The sequence below is a fragment of the Eptesicus fuscus genome, chromosome 5 (assembly GCF_027574615.1).
Source record: "Eptesicus fuscus isolate TK198812 chromosome 5, DD_ASM_mEF_20220401, whole genome shotgun sequence".
NCBI classification, from domain to species: Eukaryota; Metazoa; Chordata; class Mammalia; order Chiroptera; family Vespertilionidae; genus Eptesicus; species Eptesicus fuscus.
In genome coordinates, this window is record NC_072477.1 from 25,883,703 (window position 1) to 25,904,431 (window position 20,729).

Genomic DNA, 20,729 nt, shown 5'->3' on the forward strand with positions numbered 1-20,729 from the left:
AACCGCGAAGGAGGGAGCTGGGGCGCGAGCGTGTGCTCTGCGCGCGGCAGTCGCTCGGCTGGGCCGGTCCCGGCGGCAGCAGGTTGGTTGCCAGAGCCCGGGCCATGGGAATTCCCGTTATAAACCCCCGAGGGGGGCGGGGCGGAGCCCGGTGGCCCTGATTGACGGGCCGAGAGGCCCGTAGCAGCCGCCCCTCTGGCAGGTGAAAACCAATGGGAGAGAAGATAGAGGGGCGGCTCGCGGTCCACCCCCCCAGAGGAGAGACACACAGTTGGTCCCCTTCGGTGGGCTCTGGCAGAGACTGGGATCCAGAGGAACTTTCTGCCCGCCCTGCTGCCCGAGGAAGCCTAAAGCGGCAGCAGCCTTACCCTACCAGAACGCCCACCCAGCTAACAGCAATGCCTTAGGCACGTAGAGATTTCAGCACCAGGGCTTGAGTTGCCACAACAGCCCAGTGAAATAGACAGGGGAAGTCTCCCAGCCCCAATTTTCTGATAAGGGTACTGGGGCGCAGAGGCGCCAAGAAATCTGCTTACCCGCTGTGTCAACACCAGGAAGAACTGGGAAGTCACTGGATGGCCCCTACAGGGTAGGCTGTTACTGGCGTTGGGAGTGGGGAGTGGGCACATTAACTTCTTTCAAAGAAGCTTCCAGAAGGTGACACCCAAGTCCTACAGCGGTTGTCCCAGGCCCGGAGAAGTGTCAAAGAGACCAGGTGAAGCCCTGCTCGGCATCTGCCTCCTGGGAGGGCCCTGTGGGTGTGGAATAATGGCCCACCAGTGGCCTGTGGTGGATCTGGGATTGGAACCCCAGGCATTCCGGCTCCCGGCCTTAAACTGGAGGGCCCAGGGGTAGCCTCTCTGTGGCCTGGGAGCCCTGGGAGAGGGGGTCAAAGGCGCCGGGTCTCCTGGTCGGGGAGAGGGAGTCTGTGGATGCAAAGACCCCAGAGATGGGTCAGAGGAGGGAGGGGAGACCTCTCCTGGGTGCCTGACCCACTTGGATAGGACAGCGCAGCAAAGGGTCCAGTTGGAAGTTGAAAGGTTCTGCCCAGGGTGGTCCCCAGAGAGCCATCTTGGAAATAGCCAAGCATCACACCAGCTCCAAACCAGTACATTCACCCAGGGGAGCCAGGTTTCTCTGTTTGTGTGGGGCACAACCCTTGGAGTTTGCTCCCGTTGGTATGGACCACCCACTTCACAAGAAAAAATTCTTTTCCCGGCCAGACTAGAAGCAGCACCAACGCTTAACTCCTCCTCCTTGTCTGGGCCTGCGAGGCCCTGACAAAGGTTAGCTCTGCCCCCTACGACTTCCCTCCTGGGTTGTATGAACAAGCTTCCCACCCTGGAGTCAGTTATTCTTCCAGAGAGCAAGCCTGACTGCACCACGCCCCGCTTAAAAGGCTTCAACTCCCCCCAGCACCCTCAGACCAAAAGGCCTGGACTTGATGCCGGGACACTAACAGCGTACTTGTAGTTCTCCAAACAAAAAAATGAAGAACACCTCTAGACAACTGCCTAGCTTCCTCTGCTGGGACACAGTGCGGTGGTCAGACCTGCTCTCTGGAGCTGGACAGGATGGGTTCAAATCCTGGGTCTGCCACCTAGTGGTATAACCTTGCATGAGTCACTTTACTTGTCTGGGATCCGATTTTCCCCCTGTAAAAGGGATAAAAATACCATCCACCTCATGATTTGTTTTCAGGGTTTTTAAAAAGATGGAGTATATAAAGCCCTTAGAATGATTACATTGGAAGTATCACCATCTGGCAAGTAGTAGATAGATTCAACTTCACTGGAAGTAAACGGATCCTCTATGAGATTGTGACTCGCCTGCCCTCATTTGGCTGGTGAAAGACATTCGAGATTCAAGCCCAAGTTTTCAGTCTAATTCTGCCTCTCCCATACGATGACTGCAATGGCCCATCTTTTAAAATAAATAAATAAATAGCCCTAACTGGTTTGGCTCAGTGGATAGAGCGTCAGCCTGTGGACTGAAAGGTCCCAGGATCGATTCCGGTCAAGAGCATGTACCTTGGTTGCGGGCACATCCCCAGTAGGAGGTGTGCAGGAGGCAGCTGATCGATGTTTCTCTCTCATCGATGTTTCTAACTCTCTATCCCTCTCCCTTCCTCTCTGTAAAAAATCAACAAAATATATTTTTAAAAAAATAATTATATATATATATATATATATATATATATATATTATAGAGAGAGAGAGAGAGGGAGAGAGAGTTAGAAACATCAATGATGAGAGAGAATCATTGATCGGCTGCCTCCTGCATGCCCACACTGGGGATCGAGCCTGCAACCCGGACATGTGCCCTGACTGGGAATTGAACCATGACCTCCTGGTTCATAGGTCACACTCAACCACTGAGCCACGCCGCCTGGACTGCAATGTCCCATACTAAAAGCCATAGGATTCGACATTCCCTGTGTGCTCCTTGGGGATTTCTCCAGTGCCCTGCGAGGGAACTGAGATTGCTGAGCTTCACTGAGCTCCAGGGAAAGAGCGTGGAAACAGCAAGGGTCAACCCTTCCTGGAAACAGCCCTTGCAACCTGGCATCCTGGGAACCCGCCCAGCTGGCCTCATGACACTTGTCCAGTACTACTGCGCCTCACGCAGCACTTACATCAATTCCCGTGTGCCCACCTAAGTGTTTACCCAGCGGATGGAAATGTTACCGCTGGGCTCAGAAGCCTGACGGTTTGTCCTGACTCTACCACCTGGCTATATGCACCCCCATCAGGCTGGTCAACTTCTTTCTGTTGCTGGAATTATTGAGAAATCTGTTGGAGTAAGTAAATATGCTTGAGATGGCCCCCAGTCTCTGGCAACACCAACTGCCCAGGGAAAAGGCATTGCAATAGTCCTTTCCATCCATAACACCACATGCTGCCTTCCAGCCAGACTACTTACTTCCAAGTAGTCTCTGGTCCAAAAGTCTACATTAGTCTGGATTGCAACCATGTAGCTCAGTTTAAAATATGAGCGACTGCTTTCCAGTTACTTTGCTCAGCAAGTATTTTCTTTCCCTCTGGTTGGCATGCGGGGCCTGTCGAAACCATGGCCATCATTCAAATGATGCATTTTCTTCTCCCAAGTCCAGAAAAGGTTAGAAATTCCAGAGGACTATTAGTCCCAAACAGCGTCTCTTTGCCAGGCTCCATCTTTAGATCCAAGCAAAGAGTGAAATTGACAAGTTTCTTCTTTCCCTGGAGTCCAGGCTTATAAATAAATCTAGCTATCCCAGCATCTGGTCTGTCCAGTTTCAGCCATACCTCTGGTCCTGTGGGACTTGTGTTTGCAAGGGGATATTTCAGTAGAAGAAAAAAAATACTTTATATCCCATATTGAGGCCTAAGGGCCTCGAATATTTAGTACTAGCTAGGAATGCCCATTTCAAATAAGTCTGTTCTGTATAGGAAGCTTGCCTTGTCTTGTCTACAGGAATAAAACCTCCCCGTTCATTTTTTTAAAATATATTTTATTGATTTTTTTACAGAGAGGAAGGAAGAGGGATAGAGAGTTAGAAACATCAATGAGAGAGAAACATCGATCAGCTGCCTCCTGCAAACCTCCTACTGGGGATGTGCCCACAACCAAGGTACATGCCCTTGACCGGAATCAAACCTGGGACCTTTCAGTCTGCAGGCTGACTCTCTATCCACTGAGCCAAACTGGTTAGGGTTCCCCATTCATTTTAACAAGCACTTTGATGCATCTCCTGTGCCCAGCACATGCTCATCATTATGAGGGACTTTTGGATGCACACCCTGCCCTCTTGAGAGGTTACAGTCTAATTAAAAACACACAGCAGCCGAAACCGGTTTGGCTCAATGGATAGAGCATCGGCCTGCGGACTCAAGGGTCCCAGGTTCGATTCCGGTCAAGGGCATGTACCTTGGTTGCAGGCACATCCCCAGTAGGGGTTGTGCAAGAGGCAGCTGATCGATGTTTCTCTCTCATCGATGTTTCTAACTCTCTATCCCTCTCTCTTCCTCTCTGTAAAAAATCAATAAAATATATTCTAAAAAAAAACACACACACACACACAGCAAACAGATACTTGGGGACCATATTTGAGAGCGAAGCCTGAGATGTGTTATAGGCACTCAGGGAGCGGGGACCCACTATAGACCTAATGGATAGGGAAGGTCTCATGAAGAAGGTAGATCTGGAATGGGGCTTTGGAGAAAGGGGCTTCTATAATATAAATATACCTTGATTTATGTTTGCTTCACTTGTGACAACAGCTACCAACAGGAAAAGGTGAGTTGTATCTAAGGTCTGACTCTTTTCAAATAAACTACTGAGCTCAGAAGCCTGGGACACCAAAATCCCTGGGTTCTGTTTCTAAGTGCAATAAATCAGAAAAAGACAGATACAGTATAATCTCACTTGCAGTAACACTTGGTATTGGCTGGAGGAGATATTATTAGTCCCATTATGCAGAGGAGGTTCACCCACTGAAGTTAACCTTACCAGATCAGTCCTTAAATTTTAGATATGCATGACAACTCACACACACACACACACACACACACACACACACACACACACACACAAGGTAAATATGTGAGGTGATGGATGTGTTAATTAACTCAATGGGGGAGTCAATTCACACTGTACACACATATCAAACACTTTAAATATCTTACAGTTTTGTCAGTTACATCTCAATAAGGATGTAAATATGCATGACAAAGATAATTATAGTGACAAACAATTTAGAAGCTTATTTCTCTCTTTTGTCCCCAAACTCCCCTCTCAGTATAGTGTAGTTCCTTCTAACCTAGGGGCCTCTAGTGTCGCTCTGTCATTCTTAATGAGCAGCTTCTGCCTCGTGGTCCAAGATGGCTGCTCAAGTCTAGCCATCACATCTGTTTTCCAGTCAACGGAGAGGGAAAAGGGTAAAAGAAGAGCATGCCTCTATTTTTTGCTGCTGTTGTTTTTGTTAATCCTCACCTGAAGGTATTTTTTCTTTGATTTTTAGAGAGAGTGGAAGGGAAAGGGAGAGACAAAGAGAAACATCGTGTGAGAGAGACCCATAGATTGGTTGCCTCCTGCACTCACCCAAACCAGGGCCAGGGAACCTGCAACCAGGTACATGCCCTTGACTGGAATTGAATCCGGGACCTTCAGTCCGCACAGGCCAATGCTCTATCCACAGAGCAAAACCAGCTATGGTGAACATGCCTCTATTTTTAAGAACACTTCCCAGAAGTCACATTTAATTTTATCTATTGGCTAGAACGTAGTCATATGACCACATCTACCTACAAAGAAGGCGGGGGGGAGGGGGTGAGAGGGGAATAGTCTTAGCTCAAGTAGGCCAAAGGTATTCAGCTAAACATCAGGGTTTATGTTGCTAAGGAAGAATAAAATACTGGGACAACTAGAGTAGGGGCTCTCATTATTATGACAGCCTGAGTTGTCAAATGAAAGAACCATGGACAACAGAGTCCAGAGGGTTCCGTGTAGCTTCCTCTAGCTCTGCATGTCCAGCTCAAAAATACTAATGGCCTTAGAGCCAGACACCCAAACTCTTTTTTTTTCCAGATGTAATTGACATATAACATTGTATTTGCCCAAGGTGTACACCATAATGATTTGATATTTGTATATATTGTGAAATGTTTCCCACAATAAGTCTAGTTAACATCTGTCACCTCATAGTTACAATATTTTTTCTTATGATGAGAACTTTTAAGATCTACTCTCTTAGCAACTTTCAAGTATACAATACAGTATTGTTAACTATATAGTCACCATGCTATACATTCCATCCACAGAGTTTATTCATCTTATAAACTGGAAGTTTGTGCCTCTCGACTCTCTTCACCCATTTTGCCACCTCCATCCGCCACCTCTGGCAACCACCTATCTGTTCTCTGTATGAGCTCAGTTTATTGTTGTTGTTTTGCTTTGTTTTTAAATGTCACATATCAGTGATATTATACTGTATCTGTCTTTTTCTGATTTATTTCACTTAGCATAATGCTCGCAAGGCCCATCCATGTTGTTACAAAGGGCATGACCTCCTTATTTTTTATGGCTGAATAATATTTTATTGTACATGTATGCCACATTTTTTATCCATTCATTCATCAGTGGACAGTTAGGTAGTTTCCACATCTTGGCTATTGTAAATAATGCCGCAAAGAACATGGGTGCAGACACCTTTTCAAGTTAGAGTTTTGGTTTTCTTCAGATAAATACCAGAAGCAGAGTTGCTAGATCACATGGTAGTTCTATTTTTACCCAGACTATTGATGCCACAAAAAAATTTACTTCTGGTATTTCCCTCTTTTAGACACCTTCCAGGGGGAGGAACCAAGAACAAACTTCGACAAAGCTCAAGCCACATGGTGCCAGGGTGGCAAGAAAGGAGCCTCTTAAAGAGACCAGTGGTCAATTATGATCACCAAGAATAATGCACATCTTTGTGAAAATATTCTTGGCGATCTTCTGTATTCATGTTTCTATTTCTTTCCCCTCTTCCACCTACCAGGGAATCTCTCTTCACTAGGTTACTTTTCTGTGACCTGGTTTCAAAATTAGTAATAGTAGTAGTAGGAGGAGGAGGAGGAGGAGGAGGAGGAGGAGGGCTTAGTAAATGCCAAATACACAGACCTTAAACACACTCTCTGGCATTTACTCTATGAGGTAGATGCCATTATTGTCCCCTACTCTATGAGGTAGATACCGCTCGCTAAGAAAGAAACTGAGATTTTGGGGAGGCTACATAACTCACATAGCCAGAAACAACTATCAGACCAGAACTTGAACCCAATCTACCTTGTGCTACTAACAGCTGAACTTTTTGCTAAGCACTTTTTCTATGTGTTCTCATGTCCTCAGGCCCAGCCTATGGAGTCGGTATTATCAGTCCCATTATGCAGATGAAGAACTGAGGCTTAACCACAAAGATTAACCTTATCAAGGGTGATCCTTAAATTTTACACACACATCACAAGTTTTGGCATCCTCTTAAATCTATTGGTTTTAGGAGTCAGCAGCATATGCTATATTTGCACGCTCTAGTTTGTGTATTACTGAAGGTTGACTCCTGTTTCCATGTGTATGAATTTTCCACACTCAACTGCTTTGATTTTCATTTGTGGGCTTCATTGGTTTGTATTGGTTACACTGAAGCCTAGGCTATCGCAAGGAGCCTTTTCCATGTCTTCACCGTTGGGTACTGTGAAGGCCCAACTATGTAATCACCACAGTTGGGTACTCCACAGAAAGCATTGCTAAAAGGACCTCTTTCATATAAATCATCACCATTTGGTCCTAACCCATTGACACTGAGACAAACTAGTCAATTAAACAAATTTCATTGCATCCCAACAGTGTACCTAGTATTGCACTAGCCACTGGGAACACAATAAGAACAAAGGGAGCAGGTGACTAACCTCAAAGAGCTTATAGTTTAGTGGGAAGACAGACATTATGCAACTAATCCTACATAATAAAGAGGTAATATGCAAATTGGCCAACATGCCCTCGCACAAGATGGCCGCCCCCATGTGGTCATAAGATGGCCGGCAGGGGAGGGCAGTTGGGGGTGACCAGGTTGGCAGGGGAGTGTAGTTGGGGGCAATCAGGCCTACAGGGGAGGAAGGGAAGTTGGGGGGGACCAGGTCAGCAGGGGAGGGCAGTTAGGGGCAACCAGGCCTGTAGGGGAGGGCAGTTGGGGGGGACCAGGCCTGCCCGGGAGGGCAGTTAGGGGTGACCGGGCCAGCAGGGGAGGGCAGTTGGGGGGGACTAGGCCTGCAGGGGAGGGCAGTTGGGGGGACCAGGCCTGCAGGGGAGGGCAGTTGGGGGCAATCGGGCCAGCAGGGAAGCAGTTAGGCATTGATCAGGCTGGCAGGGAAGTGGTTAGGGGATGATCAGGCTGGCAGACAGATCGCTAAGAAAGAAAGATCATTAAGGGCAATCAGGCAGGCAGGCAGGCAGGCAAGAGGTTGGGAGCCAGCAGTCCTGGATTGTGAGAGGGATGTCCAACTGCCTGCAGGATTGGGCCTAAACCAGCAGTCGGACATCCCCCAACGGGTCCCAGATTGGAGATGGTACAGGCTTGGCTGAGGGACAACTCCCCCCTAGTGCATGAATTTCATGCACCAGGCCTCTAGTCCTATATAATAAAAGCCTAATATGCTAAGTGTCCGGTCAGCGAGTCAGCCAGTCAACCAATCAGAGTGTAATTTGCTAATGATATGCTAAAACCACTCTCTATGATGTGCACTGACCACCCAGGGGAAGGCTCCGACTGGTAGGTTAGCATACTGCTGGGGTCCAGCTGATCAGGACTGAGCAAGACAGGCTGGACACAACCTGGAGCCCTCCCGTGGTCCCTCCCCGGTTGGCCAGCCTCCTGCATTCCTCCCTGGCCCCTGCACCCTCTTGCAATTCAGGACCCCTCGGGGGATGTTAGAGAGCCTGTTTTGGCCCAATCCCGCAGGCCAGGCCTCTAGTTATTAATAATTCACTAATTACAGTGTCCACAGAACTGCAAAGATATACAGGGTGTTTTGGGAGTTATTAAAAAAGATGCCTAACTCAGTCTGGAGGGTTAACTTTCCTGAGAATGTGATGTTTAAGCTGAACAAAGAGAAGAGGGGAAGCATTCTGGGCATGGCAAACAGCATGTGCAAAAGCACTGAGGCAGGAAAGAACATGTAACTAAATTTGCAACTAACAAGATCACTGTTATCCCTTTAACTCTCAGTAGTCCAGAAAAAATAGTTATCACTATTTACCATCTGGGTCTGATGGACTTATTTCATGTTTTAATACATTAGTGCAGAGACAAACCAGTCAAACAAATTTTATGTTCTATTTTTTTAATAGTTTATTGATTTTTCAAGAGAGAGGAAGAAAGAGGGAGAGAGAAACACCAATGTGACAGTGCAACATGGATAGGGGCTCGAGCCCGCAACCCCGGCATGTGCCCTGGACCAGGAATCGAGCCTGCAACCTCCCAGTGCACGGGATGATGTCCAACCAGCTGAGCCACACCACCCAGGGCTATGTTTTTATAGTTTTAGGTAATTTTACAAATAATTTACAGAAGTAGGAATAAAGGGATACTATATTCATTATCTATTGCTACATATCAAATTACTCCAAAAACTTAAGACAACAAACATTATCTCACCGTTTCTATGGATCAGGAATCTAGGAATGGCTTAGCTGCGTGGTTCTGGCTCAAGGTCTCTCATGAGGCTGCAGTCAGGGCCAGCTTCATAGGTGTGCAACCTATTGTAGTCACAAAAAGTCTCACATTTGGCTTAATCCTCTGCTGTTGATGTCTTGAAATTTTTAATAATTTTTTAACAAGGACCCCCCACCCATTTTTGTTTTCCTCTGGACCCCATAATCTTTTAAATATATTTTTATTTATTTCAAAGAGGAAGGGAAAGGCAGAGAGAGATAGAAACATCAATGATGAGAGAGAATCATTGATCGGCTGCCTCCCGCATGCCCCCAACTGGGGATTGAGCCTACAACCCGGGCAGGTGACCTTGATTGGAATCAAACCCAGGACCCTTCAGTCTGCAGGCAGGCACTATCGACTGAGCCAGACCAGCTAGGGTGACCCCATAGTCTATGTACCCAGTTCTAGTTGCAGTCAGCCTATCAGCAAAGGGTTACCATTATCTATGGCTAGAAGACCCACTTCCAATCTCAGCCATGTAGTTGTTAGCAGGCCTTGATTCCTCACTGGCTATTGGCTGGACGCTTTCATTCTTCTCCACACGGGTCCTCGCAATAGGATAGCTGGCTTCCACCCAGAGCAAGTGATCAATGAGAGAGCCCAAGATGGAAGCCAGTCTTTTATAACTTAATCTCAAAAGTGACAAACCATCACTTCTGCCATATTCTATTGATCACACAGACCAATCCTGGAACAATGTTGAAGGGGAATACATATGGGTGTGAATACCAGAAGGCAGGGATCAGTGGGAGCCACCTTGGAGGCCAACCAGCATACACAGTGAAAAACAACTTTTGTTAGAAATGTTAATAAGAATTTAAATATAGCCCAGCCAGTGTTGCTCAGTGGTTGAGCATCAACCCATGAACCAAGAGATCACCAGTTCAATTCCCAGTCAGGGCACATGCCCGGGTTGCAGGCTGGATCTCCAGTATGAGGTGTGCAGGAGGCAGTCAGTCAGTGATGTTTCTCTCTCATCGATGTTGCTCTCTATCCCTCTCCCTTCCTCTCTCTCTAAGAATCAATAAAAATATTTTTTAAAGAATTTAAATATAATAAACTCAAAATTTTATTCCTAGTTTTGTATGGCCATCACCTTTGCTCCATAATTACAAAACATTTTCATTTTCAGATGGATAAAAATAATTTCATATCTTCAATCCATTTCATGTTTCTATTTCCACATCATCTATTTCCTCTTTGTATACACACCTGCCTTCGACATTTGACTATCACAAACCACTTCAAGTAAATGTTGGTGCACAAAAATCTAAACGATCACTTTTGTTTTTGTCCGACATTTTATCGAGGCAGCAGTGGGAGCAGCTGTTCTTCAAGTTTCACCCTGCAGTCCAGGGACAACAAGACGAAAGATGCTGACATGTGTGAGTGAAGTAGGGAGCAGACAAAGCGGGTACTTGTGGAAAGAGTAGTCCTTGGAGAAGCCACAATGCCATCGAACAGGGAACAGAGGAGGAAACGCGTCAGGCAGAGACTGATGTTGAAGAGCAGTTTGGCTAAAGAAATACTCTCCGAGTTCTTGGGCACGTGTATAATGATCGTTCTCGGATGTGGCTCTGTTGCCCAATCTGTCCTCAGCCGAGGAGTTTCTGGAGGAACCCTCGCTGTGAATGTTGGCTTTTCAATAGCAGTCGCTATGGCCGTTTATGTGGCTGGGGGGGTGTCTGGTGGCCACATCAACCCTGCTGTGTCTTTTGCAATGTGTCTCTTTGGGCGGATGAAATGGATCAAATTTCCTTTTTATGTGGGAGCCCAGCTCGTGGGAGCCTTCGTAGGGTCTGCAATCCTCTTTGGTGTTTACCATGATGCATTTATGTCCTTTTCTGATGGAAAACTGTACATCGTGGGAGAAAATGCAACAGCACAGATTTTTGCGACATACCCAGCTCCGTATCTGTCTCTGGCAAATGCGTTTGCAGACCAAGTAGTGTCCACCATGTTCCTCCTCATGGTTGTCTTTGCCATCTTTGACTCCAGAAACTTGAGCGTCCCCAAAGGCCTAGAGCCTGTTGTCATCGCCCTCCTGATTTTGGTCCTCACTTCCTCTTTGGAACTGAACTGTGGCTGTGCCATGAATCCAGCTCGAGACCTGGGTCCCAGGCTTTTCACTGCTTTGGCAGGATGGGGGTTTGATGTCTTCCGAGTTGGAAATAACTTCTGGTGGATTCCTGTCGTGGGCCCTATGGTTGGTGCTGCCACTGGAGGCCTCATCTATATTCTTTTCATTGAAATCCACCACACAAACCCAGACTTTGAGGCAGAACGACCAAGGACAAATTAGAAAAACATGAGTTTAATGTAGTAATGTAGCGGCATGTTTAGTTCTAAGTTTACAATTGGCTGAGCTGATGTTCTCTTCAGGAAAGATGGCATCCAGGTGTCTATGTATTCATAAGACTGGGGTAGATCTGCCCAATTTTCTCTGCTAGCCATTTGGGACACTTTACTGGAAAGCAACTGAATAAAGTTTTGAAAACACTGACCTCTTCTCTACCAGTTCCCCCTGCCTTCAAAGTAGCATGGACTGTCTCATGCAACAGCCTTCTCTCCGCCCTGTTTATGTTATTCTTTCATGTGAATTTTTTTTTTTTTTTTTTTTTTTTTTTGCTGAGTGAGCACTGATAACTTGAAACTTTGACCTTGGACTTATTTGGATAGTCTCAACTGCATTATCTGTATGAAATAACATCACCAAAGCCTTATTTTCAAACCCATAAGGGTTACATTCTGAATATTATTATTAAGAAGAAGGGAAGAAAAAAGAGAAAGAGGAGAAGGAAAAGGAAGAGGAGGAGGAGGAAGAGGAGGAGGAGGAGGAGGAGGAGGAGGAGGAGGAGGAGGAGGAAGAGGAGGAGGAGGAGGAGGAGGAGGAGGAGGAGAAGGAGAAGGAGAAGGAGAAGGAGAAGGAGAAGGAGAAGGAGAAGGAGAAGGAGAAGGAGAAGGAGAAGGAGAAGGAGAAGGAGAAGGAGAAGGAGAAGGAGAAGGAGAAGGAGAAGGAGAAGGAGAAGGAGAAGGAGAAGGAGAAGGAGAAGGAGAAGGATGCTGGAAAGTCGGCCAAGAAAGACAAAGACCCAGTGAACAAATTTGGGGCCAAGGCCAAAAAGGAGACATGGTCCAAAGACAAAGTTCAGGACAAGCTCCATAACCTAGTTTTGTTTGATAAAGCCACATAGGACAAACTCTGTAAGGAAGCTACCACTATAGGCTTATTCTAATCCCAGCTGTTGTCTCTGAGAGACGGAAGACCCCAGTTCCTTGGCCAGGGGAGCCCCTACAAGAGCTCTTTGGGAAAAGACTTATTAAACTAGTTTCAAAGCACAGAGCTCAAGTAATTTATACCAGAAACACCAAAAGTAGGGATGCCCCAGCTGCTGATGAAGATGCAGGAACAACAGCTATACATTTTGAGAAATAAAACTTTATTAAATTTTAAAAATCTAAAAGATTAAAGAATATTGTCATATGTCTTCTTAGGAAAACAGGAAGGCTTAGGCTCTTGTCATAAAATATTGTATAATTAAGTCCATCTGGTTGAGTAACTGCATGAAAATACCATATTTCCTCTTTTTCGTTAACATATTCTTAATTTATTGAAAATCACCTAGGATATCATTATCTAAAGATTCATAGGCTAAGATTTCTTTTACACAATTTCACCACCATCATTTGCTTATATTCTAGAGTGCTACATTAATCTTCTGACTTATGTAATACTGTAATTATGAAAACTCATCCTCTACATCTCTTTGCCAGTATAGGGAGAAAAGGAAAAATTCGGCCTTTTCAGTTGTATCAAATGCAGACCACAAAGATGATGTTTCCAGTTTTCTTTTATATCTTCTTGAAAAATGATATAATACTTTAGGCAGTGAATTAAGAAAACTGGAGGATGATAAAATACTGATGATTTACTATACTATTGCCTCATCCTTCTTGGTAATTCCATCTTCAGTTTTCTTACTACTTTAGTCTTTTTCACCACAGTTGGAAATAATTGATGAGTAATGATAAAATCATTCCTAGGAAGACAAAAATAACTGTTTCAAGACACAAGAAAAAATAAGATTATTAAGATCTCATAATATATCTTTCATTTATAAGAGAGTTCCAATGCACTCATATCATAACTACAAGATAGAATGAGTTTTATTCTATCTTTAGAAAAATAAGTAAATATTGTTTTTGTGCTTTGGAAGATATCTTAAAAGTCAAGAAATAGTAACGCTTTACAAAAATTCCAAGTGCTTTAGTCTGGCCCCTTAGACCACTTGGCCATTGTGACACGTTTCAAGTGCTTTAAAAAAATTAACTAAAATAGGGCCCAGTGGACCCTGGATGGAATAACACAACCAATCCAGTGGATTTGGGAGAAGTTGCACCACTAACATGACAACACTATTCCAGCCTCACCCACATCCCCTCAGCCCACAAGCATCCTTGCAGCTTCCTAAACTCCCAACACCTCATCTTTTTGCCTGCAGGCTTCCATTGGCTACTGGTGCCTGCCTGCTCATCCTATATGGAGGATTCAAAGTGCCTGGAAGGTCATACCCCCATGAGCAACCCTCACACAATGAGGAATCAAAATTAGGGGTAAATTCTCCAACTTCTTCACCTCACCCCCAACAAGACAATGCTGAGGTGTGTTCTACAGTCTTTTGATGAGTCCTCAACAGGATTAGGCCCTCATTTCCCACAGCAGTAGCCATCTCATCAATAAATCATTAGCTATATGGACGAAAAGGGGGCCACATACAAAACCTGACAAGTTCAGGGGAGGCCTGCATGGAAGGACTTACAAACTCAAAGAAACCACATGGGATGGTCTGAACATAAAAATCCCTAACTAAAAGTGGGTTATGGCAGATAGTCACATTCTAGGCCTGTAGCTTCCTTGACAAAGGTGGATCTTTACCTTAAGTGAGCCTGTCTACTGTCTTTTGAATCTAAGATAACATACCTTTGAAATATCAGAGTAGTAATCTCCTTTTTCAGACCCCTCAGGGCAGAATCGAGATACTAGAGCATGAAACCACAGAACCACTCATTGTGATCTTGCTCCCCACATATCATCTCTATGTGCTGCACATCTTAATTATTAACTATCCTGGACCCACCAATGTAAAAGAAATGTGTCTCTCCATTTTACTTTTTATCTAATGCCAGAGATCCCCACCCCATGCTTTCTCTCGTCCCCGAAAGCTATCCCCAGTGTATTTCACGTAACCCTCCTAATGTCTCTTCTTCTGATTCTAATCTACACTAATAAAAGAGAAATATGCAAATTGACCATACCTTCGCGGCGCCCACCAGCCAATCAGGAGTGAGTATGCAAATTAGCCCAACAAAGATGGTGGGTTCATTTGCAAACACAGGTGCCAAGGGGCTGGAGGCGGACGCTTGCGTCATCGCCATGGTGGCAATGCAGGCAGTCTGCACTGCCCCAGCCACTCTGGGCCTCTGGGCAGCGTGGGAAGGTGGAAAGGTGGCTCCAGGCCAGAGCGAAGGTGGTGCTGGCAGCCAGGGGAAGGAAGGCCCATTCTTGCACGAATCTTCGTGCATCGGGCCTCTACTGTATAAAATAAGCTGCAAAGCTGCCAATCTCTAGAGCACTTGCTCACTCCATTGAGATTTTCCTTTCCAGCAATTGTTATCAGTGTGGCTCCAATTAACTCATAAAAATTCTCTACAGGTTTGGACTTTTCCTACTCGGACAGTGGCCTTGTCTCCTTTCCCTGATGCACTTCCCCACTGCCTTGCTGTTTGCTTGATTCACCTCCAAATACACTACAAAATTCCTTATTTTAGAATCTGCCATTTAAAAATAGAGCCTAAACCAAGACACAATGCGAAACCACATAATAAAGCAGCTGCAGCTTCCAGAGGCATTGGTAAGGCTATTCTTGCTCTACCTGAAGGCCTCGCCAGGATTACCATCAACACAGAACAGAGAAAAGTGGGCTGATGCAAGCAGGCGAAGCAGTGAGGAGACTAGTTAGTGGTGGTGGACTGCAGTTTAGGAGAAATAATGCTTGTAGAGGTCATTAGAACAAATTCAAAAACCATCAGAAGTGCTTTCTCCAATTGACAAAAAGCTGGAATGGGCTCCTGGTGGGTGGCAGATGGACAGTCTGGTCTCATTTAAGAAACAGCCTGGGCAGTGGAATAACCCTGGGCGTGGAGATGGGGGACTTGGATTCCAGTCCAGGCCTCTCTGCCTTCAATTGATGCCTCTACCAAATAGGGATAATAAAGTCTTCACAAAGTTGCCTGGAGTAATAACGGAAATCATGGGTTGTAGCAGAATGCTAGGTGTTTTTCCATCTTCTTTAGCAAGATAATTTGCCAGCGACCTTGGGGTGTAGGCAGGGGCAGAAACTCATCTCAAAGCCTTGTTTTAGAAGAGGCACTAGAGTCCCCTTTAATCAAGTAAATGAAGGCTCCGTAGGCGTCAGGGTCCTGGGAAAGAGTATAGCAAGCCCCGTTTCGTGCTGGAAGCAGCTTTGCTCCTTTAAAGGAATGTGGCTCACAGCTTTCCTGGAGCTCATTGCGACCAGGGAATGGCTGTGTGAGTGAACTGGGACATGTGGACAGCAGGGACACTTGGGCTCAGGTCTCGGGGAGAGGGATTGTGTGCAGCTGGGGTGGGGAGAAGGCACCTTTCGTGAGGCATTTCAATACCTACAACAGCAACAAGATCAGAAGATTCAGCGTCCACCCACCCACCCCCCAGCACCCCAAGCTCTGCCTCCCACCTTAGAGGATTCCTTCACCAGCTCAGCTAGTGCATCCCCTCCGCTGGTTGCCACCGAAGAGACTCCATCACTGTTTTGTTCGTGTCCACCTCGCTGCAGGTCACGGACAGCAGCACCTGACCTCTGGCGTCCCAGGGCAGCATTCTGGGAACATGACTGATGAGGGCACCTAGAGTGTACACCCCTCAAAAGGGTGGTGCTGGCCACCCTGGCAGCTTGGTCACTGTCAGCCATGGAGGCCTATGAGGCAGGTAGGAATCCTCTCCCAGTGAAAGTCACAGCACCAAGGCATGGCTGGTGCAGAGTAGGGAAGGGCCAGAGCCCTGCCCTGGAGTTTTGCATCTATTTCCAGCAGGTGAGGGCTTGTGTGGCTCCGCCTCAAGCTTGCTATCCATACCCAGAACTCCACTAGCACACCTAGCAACCTAGCAAAACTCTCCCGCACATGCCCAGTCAATGTTTAGGATGTTAGCTCCCTCCCGGCATCAGTTTCCTACTGCTGCTGTAACAAATTACCACAAACAATGGCATGTAACAACCCAAATTTACTATCATACAAGTATGGAGGTCAGAAGTTCAGAAGGGGTATTCGTGGGCCAAAATCAAGATGTCCACAGGACTGCCTGACTTCAGTGGGCTCTGGGGAAATCTGTTTTCTTGATTTTTTCCTGGAGGCTGCCTGCGTTCATTGGCTTGCAGCGCCATCCTCCATCTTGAAAGCCAGCAGCTTCCCCCAATCCCGGACTCTGACCCTCCTCCCTCCCTCTTATAAAGTTGCTTGTGATTACATTGAGCCCAGCCAGACAATCTAAAATAATCTATCTCAAAATGTTGAACTTAATCACATTTTCCCATATAAAGTAGCATATTCTGAGGTCTCGGGGATTAAGATGTGGACAACTTTGCAAGGAGGGAATTATTAAACCTACTACATTCCCCTACACCTCATTTCCCCTCCCTCCCACCTTTTCTTTAACCAACTCCAGGCCTTCTGTTCACCTCCCTCTGCATTCCATCCCTTCATTGGGGTTTGTTGCTATCACGGCCTCTGTGCCAACTTGTGTCTGGGTGATTCTCAAACTAATGCCTCAGCCCATGTGCCTCATCATAAGCAGAGTGCGTGATCTCCTTGCCACCCCCAAAGTCCCACCTTGTTTCCACGTCCAGGCCACCACCCATCACACCTCCAGACACCTGGTCCTCCAGCCTCAAAACCCCTCCCACCCCACTTCCAAAGCCTACTACCTTCCCTCAACCTTGCAGTCACATTCGTGGTCTTCCACTCTTCCATGTGGTTTTCCCAGCTTCCAATGCATTTCCTGAAGACAAGTCATCATACCCTATCGGATAGGGTCGGCAAACTCATTAGTCAACAGAGCCAAATATCAACAGTACAACGATTGAAATTTATTTTGAGAGCCAAATTTTTTAAACTTAAACTTCTTCTAACACCACTTCTTCAAAATAGACTCACCCAGGCAGTGGTATTTTGTGGAAGAGCCACACTCAAGAGGCCAAAGAGCCGTATGTGGCTAGCGAGCCGCAGTTTGCCGACCACGGCCCTATCCCATTGCTCCATTCTCCTTTTCAAGGACCTCTAGTTATCTGTATTTTTGTGATGATGAAAGTGTTATTTAAAATATAAAAAGGAAAGATCAAATCTGCTCTGCCTTCTCCACACAACAAACGCATAAACTTCCCTCTATCTCAAGGCCCCTCATCAGGAATCCCCATCCCAACTGAGATATTAATTCACCAAAGAGTTGGTGAGCACCCGCTCTGCATGAGGTACACACATTGCAGAATTCAGCCTCCACCCTTATCTAGACCATCTTCTCTCCTCTTCAACACATCAACTGGTTCCGTCCTCCATGAAGCAGACCATGATGATGTAGCCAAAGTGGCAAAACGGTCCAACAAAGAGAAATAAATATAAATCTAGTGGGATTCCCACAAGCTTTACATTAGATGCATTATAATAGCTACTATTTATTGAACATTTACAATAAACCAAGAACTTTACAAACATCTCATTTCATCCTCATGACAATCTTATTATCCTTGATATTTCCATATTTCAGATACAGGAACTGAAACCAGAGAGGCTACAGTGGTCGGCAAACTCATTAGTCAACAGAGCCAAATATCAACAGTACAACGATTGAAATTTCTTTTGAGAGCCAAATTTTTTAAACTTAAACTTCTTCTAACGCCACTTCTTCAAAATAGACTCGCCCAGGCTGTGGTATTTTGTGGAAGAGCCGCACTCAAGGGGCCAAAGAGCCTCATGTGGCTCGCGAGCCGCAGTTTGCCGACCACTGGGCTAAGACACTTTCCTATGGCTACACAGGCTTCAGTGGCAGCGTGGTTTTCAGCATGAACTTGTCTGACCCCAAAGTCCATGTTCTTCACCACTGGCCTACATTGGAAGAACTGGACAGCCAGATGGACAAGACAGTCTAAAGGCTGGGCTGGCACTAGAGGCAGGAGCCTGGCAGTCTCCATGGAACCTATGTTCAAAGTCAATGGTGTAACCAAGGTCTATGGCCTCTGGACAAAGCAGCACTCGGGAAGAGTCCCGAGGCTGAGAGGCAGGGCAACCCCAACCGAAGCCTCCTTCTCTAGGGTGCACTGCATGGACTCACACCAGGCTTTGAGCCCAGCCGAGGAGGCAGCTTGCCCTCGGCCAGGACTCACTGCAGTCAGCCTCGGGCCTCCCAGCAGCCCACTGCCTCCGGCGATCCAGTGCCAGTGCTCCTGGAGAAGGCCTCTCAGGTGGCCACATGTCTCTGACCAGTTAGACCACAAACATCTTGAGGTTGGAATCCCTGTCTTCTATTTTCTGGCTTCTCTACCTTCCCCCATAAGGACAAAATCCATGCTCATCATACTTGTTAGTTAAGCCACTTAAATGGCCAGATGACATTGAGGTAAAGGACTACAGAGTGGCCAAATTAAATAAATTACTTTAAAATTAACTAGGATAAAATGAAGATTAAGGAGAAATTATTTGTTATTGCTGTTTTCCTGTGTGAGAGGTGTATTTTTAGTAAGAACACATAAAAACTCCTTGAATATACACTGAGTGGCCAGATTATTATGATCTCTGAACGCATAATAATCTGGCCACTCAGTATATATATATCACAGGCCCGGTGCATGAATTCGTGCATGGGTGGGTTCCGGCCAGCCTGGCCAGGGGAAGGGACATGGGCAGTTGGCCAGCCTGCCTGCTGGTCGAACTCCTGGTCTAGGGGACAATTTGCATATTAGCCTTTTATTATATAGGACATACACTGAGTGGCCAGATTATTATGCATTCAGAAATCATAATAATCTGGCCACTCAGTGTATTTCATTCCTACATTTGTGCCTTTACTAGATTTCTTGCACAATTAGTCATCTGTGCACAGACAGAAATACTTGATTTGGATACATGCAAATGCAAGAGGCAGGAAATATAACATAATGGTTATATCCTGATTTGGAGAATTAGACCTTGATTTGAGTTCTATCTCTGTGACTTGCTGTTTGACATGGACAAATCATCCCACCTCTCTGAGCCTCAGTTCTCTCATTTGTGAAACAGTAATTAGAAGTGCCTCCCTTGTTCATACCCATTAGAATAGCCATTATTTTTAAAAGAAAAGAAAAAAAAAACAGAGAAAATAACAAGTGTTGGCAAGAATATGGAGAAATTGGAATCTTTGTTGGTGGGAATGTAAAATGATACAGCTGCTATCAGTACTTCCTAAAAAAGTTAAACAGAAATATTATATGATCCAACAATGCCACTTCTGAGAATAGACCAAAAGAACAGAAAATGGGGACTTGAACAAGTATGTGTACACCCACATTCAGAGCAGCCTTAATCACCATAGCCATCAGATGGAAGCAACCCAAAAGTCCACCAACAGATAAATGAATAAACCAATGTGGTCTATCCATACAATGGACTATTATTTGGCAAAAAAGAGAGAGAGAGAGAGAGAGAGAGAGAGAGAGAATGCTACATGCTACGTGCTACAATATGGATTAACCTTGAAGGCGTTATGCTAAGTGAAATAAAGCAGATACCAAAAGGACAAATATGGTATAATTTCACTTATATGAGGCACCTAGAGTGGTCAAATGTAGTGGTATTTCTCTCTTTTCCACGTCCATCTCCATCACGGAAAAGGTACTGGTCCAGTTGCTGAGTGGAGGAGCTGGGGATTAAGAAATTAAAGAAAGAATGAGACCAAGACACAGAAATAGATTCATGAAGCTGGGGCTGGGTGGGACTCCATCTTTCCTCTCTGATGGAGAGGCTGCATGACGACGACGACCCTGAGCCACGCAGCGCGTTTATTTTAAAGGCCTAGATTTACATATCTAGTCCCGCCCCTGCCTACACTTGGGCTGCTATGAAGTCAGAAATGATTAACATGTCCAGCCTCATTGGGGAAGCATGTTCCCAGGGCGTGACTCGGCCTACGCCCTGAGTTCAGCTGACGACAATTAAGGAAAATGCCCATGTGTCTTCCCAGGCGGCCCTCTACAGTCAAATTCATAGACACAGAAAATAGAATGGTGGTTGCCAAGGGTTGGAGGGAGAGAGTAATGGGGAGTTATTGTTTAACTAGAGGCCCGGTGCATGAAAATTCATACACTGAAGGAGGGGGGTCCCTCAGCCCGGCCTGCCCCCTCTCACAGTCTGGGAGCCCTCAGGGGTGGGAGGCAAC

General features: G+C 45.8%; 2 protein-coding genes across 3 annotated transcripts; both read left to right on the plus strand.

The window, feature by feature from the left end:
* Positions 1 to 272: 272 nt before the first annotated feature.
* LOC103283621 (aquaporin-9-like) lies at positions 273 to 11,594 on the plus strand. Of its 2 annotated transcripts, none has more exons than XM_054715472.1 (2): positions 273 to 715; positions 10,544 to 11,594. In XM_054715472.1, exon 2 carries the CDS (start codon positions 10,680 to 10,682, stop codon positions 11,529 to 11,531), a length of 852 nt encoding a protein of 283 aa, XP_054571447.1. In that variant the 5' UTR covers positions 273 to 715; positions 10,544 to 10,679; the 3' UTR covers positions 11,532 to 11,594. The 2 variants fall into 2 exon arrangements, with proteins under 2 accessions (XP_054571447.1, XP_054571446.1); XM_054715471.1 differs by having other exon boundaries at positions 273 to 589.
* Positions 11,595 to 12,132: 538 nt separating this feature from the next.
* LOC129148971 (40S ribosomal protein S25-like) lies at positions 12,133 to 12,689 on the plus strand (the record flags this gene model as incomplete). The annotated part of the gene is given in 2 exon segments (XM_054715473.1): positions 12,133 to 12,442; positions 12,445 to 12,689. Coding segments are annotated over 2 exon segments (531 nt in total), but the record flags the coding sequence as incomplete, so codon positions are not given.
* Between the last annotated feature and the right edge of the window lie 8,040 nt (positions 12,690 to 20,729).